The 9,180-nt window shown below is 56.3% G+C and overlaps 2 protein-coding genes across 2 annotated transcripts; both read right to left on the bottom strand.

Annotated features, from left to right (window-relative positions):
• Positions 1 to 290: 290 nt before the first annotated feature.
• On the bottom strand, positions 291 to 1,737 carry LOC128977236 (transcription factor SOX-17-like). Its single transcript, XM_054394730.1, has 2 exons — positions 1,440 to 1,737; positions 291 to 1,213 (listed from the first exon to the last, which is right to left on the bottom strand). Exons 1-2 carry the CDS (start codon positions 1,735 to 1,737, stop codon positions 291 to 293), a joined length of 1,221 nt encoding a protein of 406 aa, XP_054250705.1.
• A 5,747-nt stretch (positions 1,738 to 7,484) lies between these two features.
• Positions 7,485 to 8,922, bottom strand: LOC128977228 (transcription factor SOX-17-like). The gene is made up of 2 exons (XM_054394723.1): positions 8,634 to 8,922; positions 7,485 to 8,407 (listed from the first exon to the last, which is right to left on the bottom strand). Exons 1-2 carry the CDS (start codon positions 8,920 to 8,922, stop codon positions 7,485 to 7,487), a joined length of 1,212 nt encoding a protein of 403 aa, XP_054250698.1.
• Between the last annotated feature and the right edge of the window lie 258 nt (positions 8,923 to 9,180).

Below are 9,180 nucleotides of genomic sequence, written 5' to 3'. Positions count from 1 at the left end.
GATAAATACTGTTAAAAACAGTTATTAAAAATATTTTCTGGGCAAAAAAGAAACAGTGCTGATGTTACATAAATAACGATTTTCGGCATGGACATAAAGAAGATGTAACAAAGCTGGCACAGCAGTCCAAAAAGAGTTTGAACCATGCTTTTTATCGGCACGACAGTGGTGTGTCTAAGGCCCAGGCGGGGTCTGCAAAACTCTCCCGAGAGGATTCCAATAAATTACATAAATAGCAATGGGGCCGAGCAACTCCCAGCCAGTCCGTGGCAGGTCCCCGAACCAGTCCCTCACACGTCGGGGTAGCCGCAGTAGTAGACGGCGCTGCTGGCGTCCGACACGGCCGAGGAGACGGGTCCCGCGCCCTCGGGAGCCGCCAGCCCCGCGCCGTCGTGACCCGCGAAGGGCAGTCCCAGTTCGGGCTTGCAGGCGAAGCGCAAGTACTGCTCGAACTCGGTGCGGTCCACCTCGCCTAGAAGCTCCTCCTGTGGCAAGTGCTCCAGCTGCTCCCGGCACGACCCCGGCTCCGGCGGCGGCGACGGCTGACCCACCGGGCCCGGCGGCTGCGGCGGGCCGCGCCCCGGGCCAGGCGGCTGGTAAGCCTGCCCGTAGTAGGCGTGCAGCGGCGTTGGGCAACCCAGCAGCCCCTGAAGTGAGCCGGGCCCTGGCCCCAGCGCCTCTCCGGGTGGCAGGTGCCGGCGCAGCGCGGCTCCCGCCGAGCTTTCGGCCGCCACCGCCGGCGGGTACTCGGCCGCCGGATGCGAGGCGTAGCCGTAGGGCCCTAACGCGCACTCCTCCTGCAGCCCCGCCGTGAAGAACGGCGCCTCGCTCTCCGCCGCGTCCAGCGGCGACGGGTCCGGTGTCGGCAGCCCGTAGCCGTCGAAGCCGGCGCCCGGCGGCGGACAGTCCCGGTAGTGCGCCGACGCCGCCGCCGCCGCCGCCGCGTAGCTCTGATCGCCGTAAGGCAAACCCAGGCTCTCCACGCACATCCTGCCGCCGCCGCCGGCCTCGCTGGCCAGCCCGGGCCCCGCCGGCTCCGCCAGACCGTGCTGCAGGAAGCCGCTCTCCACACGCTTCAGGCGCTTCACCTGCTTCCGCCGCCGCGGCCGGTACTTGTAGTTGGGGTGGTCCTGCATGTGCTGCACCCGCAGCCGCTCCGCCTCCTCCACGAACGGCCGCTTCTCCGCCAGCGACAGCGCCTTCCACGATTTACCTGCGCCCACAACACCGTCAGACCGGCCGCACACCCACGCCCGGCCCCAACCGCTCCGCCGCAGCCCAACCCCCCACCTCCCCGTAGACCGGCTCCCGGCTCTCACTCGCTCCCAGGGACCACCGGGCACATCGGGACCTTGGCCCCCGCCCGCAGCCCCGACCTTAACACCGCCCCCGGATTCCTTGCTCTCCCGCACCCGCCCGCCGCCAGCCTTCGCGCTTACCCAGCATCTTGCTGAGCTCGGCGTTGTGCAGGTCCGGGTTCTGCTGCGCCAGCCGCTTGCGCTCGTCCTTCGCCCACACCATGAAGGCGTTCATGGGCCGCCGGATTCGCGCTTCGCTTTTGCTTCGGCCGCCCGACGGCCCCGACGGCGCCGATTCGCTCTTGGCCTTCGCCTCGCCCAAGGGGCTCAATGCCTCTGCCCACGGGCAAGGGCCCATGGCCGGCATCATGATGGGCAGCGAGCACCGGCCCTGCGCCTGGTCGTCGCTGCTGGCGTAGCCCGCATCAGGGCTGCTCATGTCGGGACAGGACGGGACGCACCGCGCCGCTGCTGCCCTGGACGAGCGCAGCAGATGTACGATCTCGGCACTCAAATCCTGCTGGTGCTTGCAACCGCATGGCCCTATTTGAGCTGGGGCTTGGCCAATGGGGCCGCGGGGGCGGGCGCAGTGCCGGACGGCGGCGGCGACTCCCGCTGGGGCGTGGGGCAGGCTCAGGGGCTCCTCCCGGCGCGGCCCGGCACCTGAGCATGTCGAGGGCGCCCTCGCCGAGGCTCTCCTGGAAGCGGATCCGGGAGCACCCCGACATCTCGTTAACCTGGCGATTTCTCACTGCCCCTCACAGTCGCTGCCGCGCGGTGAGGGCGCGGAGGTGCTCCGGGGCATCCGTGCCGCCGGCCGTGGCGGCTTCGCTCCGGGTAGAGGGACAAATTTGTTCCCGTTTGGGTGTCGCTGCTCGGTGGGATCCTCTCCTGCCTTTCCCCTCCGTGAGCTACGTTTGTAGCAAGTTGATTTCATGAAATCACGATGCGTTCAACATCGAGCCGACCTTCCGCTCATCGGAATGTTTAGAAGGACTGTGAAGACAACACTGTTATTCAATTTAAAAGGCCCTTTGAGGGTATTTTGCGAATTGTTTTTATTACTGTTCGACTGTTGTGAGCGTGCTCCTGACAAATGCGGCATTCTCGGCTTCTTAAAGAAATCCGATGTGCAGTTACTGGAGGAAGGGGAGAACACTGATTAAATCGTGCCGTCATTAATTGATTTCCCCGGCTGTTATCGATAACGCCTTTTTTCCCTCCAAGGAACCACAATTTCCGTGTCGGGGGCTAAGCGGGGTTGGGCGATGATGCCTCGGCAGGAGGGGAGCGGGGCCAGGAGCACCCCAACATCTCCCTGCCCTGGGGATCTCCCTGTTTTCACTCCAGAGACCGAGTAGGAGTTGCCTAAGCCACGGCACAGCTTCGCCCCCGGTACTCCGTATTCCAGTGCAGTCGGGACCGACGCTTCACCCTCCGTCAGTGCTGTTTAGCGCGGGAACCGAGGGGCCACCGCAGGTCCTGCCACCAGCAGGCTGCCGAGGGCGGGCGAGTAGCGGCGGGTGGCCCCAGGGATCCCCCCAGCCGGAGGCTGAGCCCGCCGTACCGGCCCGGTTAACCCAGGAATGGGCACCCGCCGTAACTGCCTGAGGACTGCTGGGGAGTTAATTGCGGTGTAGTTGCGTCACGCAGTTCATCCACAACACGACAAAACGCGACAGCGAGAGTTTAGAGGGCTTGTCCCACGAAGCATCACCATCAGCAGCAACCTTGAGCACCAGTTACTCCCGAAACCCAAAACCAGAGATTCAATAGGGCAAAGAAAGGGCATTACGAGGGGGGGGAAAATCACATATTGCTCCCAAAAAGATGGCTTTGGAGGAGTTTCAGAAGTGTCGTTCCACCCAGTCTTCAGCCCTGGGATGCCGGAACCCAGAGTGAGACCATATTATCAGTGTAGGCAGCAGTAGGTCTGCACCCCCATCCTCTACCCCGCACCCCCACAAAGCAGGGAGAGAACACAAATAACTTACTCTTCTGCAACACAAGTGCCAACATGTCCATAAAGTACTTTTGACACTATAGAAACTCCTTATTCCCCATACCAATCATTCTATTATTTTGTAATTTTTTATAGACTTTGAGGTTTTTTTTCCAGCCCAATAAATAAAACCGAGGATAAATTCAGCAGTATCCGAGATAGAGAGAAACCATTCATCTGTCAATGGAACAAGAATTACAGAGCATTTACACCAGGACAGGATTCACACCTTGGCTGCAATCACTTTATGCCATGGACCTCCTGTGAGGTCCCGAGTAAATCATTCAGGGTAAAATACATACACTTAGAGCGTCAAAGAGTCGGGACCTGGAAGAAGCCCTGACTGAGCCACACACTCTGATAGATGCAGGGACAGTTGCAATATTTAAAGAACCTCCATTCGAACACACAGAAGGTAAAATAAACTGTCCTCATTTTTCCAAAGAAAAGCTCTGGTCTTGCAGACATTTAATTAGTTTAAAGCTAAGCAGAAAGAATAGGATAGCTTCATAGAACCATTTTGGTTGAAACAGACCTTCGAGGTCAAGTCCAACCGTTAACCAAGCACTACCAATTCCACCCCTAAAACATGTCCCTCGACACCACATCTATATGGCTTTTAAACCCATCCAGGGACAGTGACTCCAGCACTGCCCTGGACGGCCAGTTCCAGGGCTTGACAGTCCTTTGGGCAACAAATTTTTCCTAATAGCCAACCTAAACCTCCTCTGGCACTGCTTGAAGCTGCTTCCTCTTGTCTTATCACCTGTTCCTTGGGAGACCAACCTCTGCCTCATTCCAACCTCTTTTCGGAGAGTTGTAGAGAGCGAGAAGGTCTTCCCTGAAACTCCTTTTCTCCATGTTAAATAACCCCAGTCTCTTCAGCCACTCCTCATAGGATTTGTGCTCTAGACCCTTCACCGGCTCTGTTGCCTTTCTTTGGACATGCTCCAGAACCTCAAGCAGTGTTTCTGCTTTTTTATGTCTTCTACAGATTAATCTATTCCTAGTTTGAAAAGCAGGCGACCGCCAGAATGGGACAGAAATCCTCAGAGTTAACGTTTTCAGACCATGAGGCTGCTTCCTGACATTCCCAGTCCCAGCTACTCTCCATTACTGAGTTTGGTTTTATTTTCCCCTCCTGCCTTTTCCCTGTCACCTGCGTTGCACAGACGAAACTTGAACTGGTTTTAAATCAGCACCTTTGTCTGAAATCTCTTTTGCTTATATCAGCCCTACTTACCTTCTACTGATATACCTAAGGGATAGAGAGCGCACACACAAAATTAAACGGGGAAAAAAAAAAAAAAGGAAAAACCTTCTCTGGTGGCAGCGTGAGACCCGCTCAAGGACGTTGTGTTAGGAACAATCACGTCTGACTACAGACCTCTTGAAACACAATGAGTTGCTAAGAGAGGGGCAAAAAAAAGAGAAGAGCTAAATACGTTTAGGGCACCAGTAGTCTGCGAGAGATGCAGAGATGCACTGTCCTGTGGGAAGGGGCCTGAAGGTGCTGCCCTACTAATGCTGTTAAATAGAGTGGTTGTTCTGGCAAGGATAAGGAGGCTTGTAGAGGTGCCACCTTAACTTTTGGGGTTACTTTTCTGGAGTATACCGGACCCACAAAGAGAAGCACAGATGCTATTCCCAGGGAGTGAATTGCCCCGGGTGCAGTGTGGAAAGGGTGTGGCAATGGCAGTGTGAAGGGGCTCGTTTTGCAGCGCATCCTTGCAGCCTTCTTCAGAGCCTCCCGGGAAAGGCAGCACCTTCTCCCACCACCTGATCGCCAGAATTGTGCAGTGGAAAATATCCGAAAAAGAAAACCAGTTTTGGGGCCTTTTTTTAATTCCTGATTGCCACAGGCACTCGTGGGCCGTGAGGAAGGTTTGGTGTTCTCAACTGGATATATATTGCTTTTGGGAGTCTATCACTTAGAATTGGAAGGTCAAGATGGAAAATAGGGTTTGGACTGAGGAGAACTGAGAAATAATTTTTTAAAAAGGTAATGCCTGGCTACACACAGGAAAACAAAGCTCCTTAGATCTGATTCTTCAAGAGCTCTGTGCAAAGGGGATCTGCCTGTACATCATCATCACCACACACTGATTGACACCCAGGACTGTTATGTTGTCCAATTCTTTTTCCAAACCTATATATTAATTTAAGACGATTTCTTATCAATCACTTCCAGTATTATTATAAAACTAAGCAGAAGGTTTAAAACCCTCCCTTTGAACCCTCTTATAGTTTCAAGTTTACTTCAGCTTTCGTCTCTCTGACAAATTGTGGCAGAGAGAGGGGAGTAGAACCTACACCTAAATAAAACCCCAAAAAGACAACAAATGAGGGCCCAACTTATCAAAAGCATAATAATGATTTATTTCCAAAACCAAACAAAGCCATTTTCCTCCAGAAAGCTACAAACATGTGTGGAAAGGGCAAAAAGAGTTCAATTTAATCCCGTAGGTCAAAACTGTGTAGTACAGGAAAACTCAACCAATACAAATCCATAATTCCTCAATGGTGTTTTTTTACTAGGTTTATGTGTCTGTGCTTAGGAACACGTAATAAATATATTCAAGTTAAAATGTCAGGGAGATAGCTAATGTCCTTGTTCTGGGGTCATTCCTCATCCAGTAATACCTCATTTTCCCCGTGTAAAGGTGGAAAAGGTGTGAAGAGAGTGGTGGGGTGGATATTTTAGGCATAATTTTGAGAACTGAAGACTGTGAAAAGTAAAATGGGAAGATTAAGAAACAGAGGGGATTTTAAAGAGTGCTAAGGGTTTGAATGCATTGTCGTTAAAGACTTACTAACAACAGGCAATTAGCTCGTCAGTTTTTACCAGAGAGACTGTGCTGGGCACTCATGTGGCAGTTTGCCTCTGTGCCTGTATGCCTTATTTTATCTTTCAGTGCCTCTTTAAATGTAATTTGGAAAGCACCCAATTTAATTTCCCGTCCCGATGGAAGACAAGTTTATCAGTGGCAAGTCTGTCACTTCAGCCCCTCTCCCCTCATCCCCAGGACTCCCCTCCACAGCTTTATCTTGGGAAGAAAACGACCCATATGACTGTCCTCCCATCTCACAATTAGGCAATAAACATAATTAATTTATCAATCAGTTTAACTGCAGGATGCGTGTTTGTCCATCAAAGACATTTCTATCTCTTGTCGCCAAGATGTAGAACAGGGGGGATTCTTTTAGGAACGGACAGGATCTGTTGTTGGGTGCCCGAGAGGCTGCTCCTGGCCGGCCTCCCCCTTCAGAGGCTCGTGTCGGATTTTTTCACCTACTTTGGCCCGTGATTTACTGCTCTCGTTCTGCACAGCGGAGGTCTGATAGCCCCGACTGCGCTCCTTCCCTAGGCCAGCGAGGGCAGCTACTGGGATACCAAAGATTCTCTCCAGGTAGGTGCTTTAACCAGAGCTTACCTGGCTATTCCAGCAAGGTACAGTTTTTAATGGCATCCAGTACGTTTATGACTACACCAAAACCAGTGTTGGTAAGAGGTTGGATATTGTGTTTCTAGACTCAAACATAAAATAAGTTATATTTAAAAAAAAAAAAAAATCAGTCATATTAATCAATGGTCTAAGAATCCAACTATGAAGGTAAACGAAAAAGTTAAAGAGCATGGAATAGAGAGGCTGTGAATGCTTGAAGATTTGTTTAGCATTTGAGTAAGAGAGATGAAAGACGAATTCTACAGAAAGGATGACAGGTCCTACTGCTTATTGCAAGGTACATGACGAAAAGTAGTTTTAAAAATAATAATAATCAACAACAAGGGACAATATCAGCGCCTTGAAGAGCTATCAGTGACCAGTTTTATTATTCCCTCTTTATTTGTAAAAGTGCAAAATTATTCTGTACAAACCCAACATACAAAACCCATACCTCTGAACGTTACAAAAGCATAGGGATCTCTAACAAGATCTCAGGAATGGCATTCCACATCTGTAACCAGCATCATGATTCCACAGCAGGAACAGTTTTATGTGTCACTGTCAGACAGCGATTGGAAGACATGCACCACTAGGACAGCAAGAGGGCAGGTCCCCACTTAAACCTCGAGCAGGTGGCAGACACCCGTCAGTTCTCAAAATTTCAATAAATTACATAAATAGGAGCAGAGCCGGGCAGCTCCCCGCCAGTCCGTGGCAGGTCCCCGAACCAGTCCCTCACACGTCGGGGTAGCCGCAGTAGTAGACGGCGCTGCTGGCGTCCGACACGGCCGAGGAGACGGGTCCCGCGCCCTCGGGAGCCGCCAGCCCCGCGCCGTCGTGACCCGCGAAGGGCAGCCCCAGTTCGGGCTTGCAGGCGAAGCGCAAGTACTGCTCGAACTCGGTGCGGTCCACCTCGCCTAGAAGCTCCTCCTGTGGCAAGTGCTCCAGCTGCTCCCGGCACGACCCCGGCTCCGGCGGCGGCGACGGCTGACCCACCGGGCCCGGCGGCTGCGGCGGGCCGCGCCCCGGGCCAGGCGGCTGGTAAGCCTGCCCGTAGTAGGCGTGCAGCGGCGTTGGGCAACCCAGCAGCCCCTGAAGTGAGCCGGGCCCTGGCCCCAGCGCCTCTCCGGGTGGCAGGTGCCGGCGCAGCGCGGCTCCCGCCGAGCTTTCGGCCGCCACCGCCGGCGGGTACTCGGCCGCCGGATGCGAGGCGTAGCCGTAGGGCCCTAACGCGCACTCCTCCTGCAGCCCCGCCGCGAAGAACGGCGCCTCGCTCTCCGCCGCGTCCAGCGGCGACGGGTCCGGTGTCGGCAGCCCGTAGCCGTCGAAGCCGGCGCCCGGCGGCGGACAGTCCCGGTAGTGCGCCGACGCCGCCGCCGCCGCCGCCGCGTAGCTCTGATCGCCGTAAGGCAAACCCAGGCTCTCCACGCACATCCTGCCGCCGCCGCCGGCCTCGCTGGCCAGCCCGGGCCCCGCCGGCTCCGCCAGACCGTGCTGCAGGAAGCCGCTCTCCACACGCTTCAGGCGCTTCACCTGCTTCCGCCGCCGCGGCCGGTACTTGTAGTTGGGGTGGTCCTGCATGTGCTGCACCCGCAGCCGCTCCGCCTCCTCCACGAACGGCCGCTTCTCCGCCAGCGACAGCGCCTTCCACGATTTACCTGCGCCCACAACACCGTCAGACCGGCCGCACACCCACGCCCGGCCCCAACCGCTCCGCCGCAGCCCAACCCCCCACCTCCCCGTAGACCGGCTCCCGGCTCTCACCCGCTCTCAGGGACCACCGGGCACATCGGGACCTTGGCCCCCGCCCGCAGCCCCGACCTTAACACCGCCCCCGGATTCCTTGCTCTCCCGCACCCGCCCGCCGCCAGCCTTCGCGCTCACCCAGCATCTTGCTGAGCTCGGCGTTGTGCAGGTCCGGGTTCTGCTGCGCCAGCCGCTTGCGCTCGTCCTTCGCCCACACCATGAAGGCGTTCATGGGCCGCCGGATTCGCGCTTCGCTTTTGCTTCGGCCGCCCGACGGCGCCGATTCGCTCTTGGCCTTCGCCTCGCCCAAGGGGCTCAATGCCTCTGCCCACGGGCAGGGGTCCATGGCCGGCATCATGATGGGCAGCGAGCACCGCCCCTGCGCCTGGTCGTCGCTGCTGGCGTAGCCCGCATCGGGGCTGCTCATGTCGGGACGGGATACACCGCGCCGCTGCTGCCCTGGACGAGCACTGCAGCGGGACGGCCTCGGCGCCTAGGTCCTGCTGTGGGTTCGCGGCCCTATTTGAGCTGGGGCTTGGCCAATGGGGCCGCGGGGGCGGGCACAGTGCCGGACGGCGGCGGCGGCAGCAGCTCCCGCTGGGGCGTGGGGCGGTCTCCCGCGCTCCTCCCGGCGCGGCCCGGCCCGGCACAGCCCGGCCTGGCACCTGAGCAGTTACGGGGCCCA

This window comes from Indicator indicator, chromosome 31 (assembly GCF_027791375.1).
Source record: "Indicator indicator isolate 239-I01 chromosome 31, UM_Iind_1.1, whole genome shotgun sequence".
Lineage (NCBI taxonomy): Eukaryota > Metazoa > Chordata > Aves > Piciformes > Indicatoridae > Indicator > Indicator indicator.
This window is presented reverse-complemented; position numbering and strand designations above follow the sequence as displayed.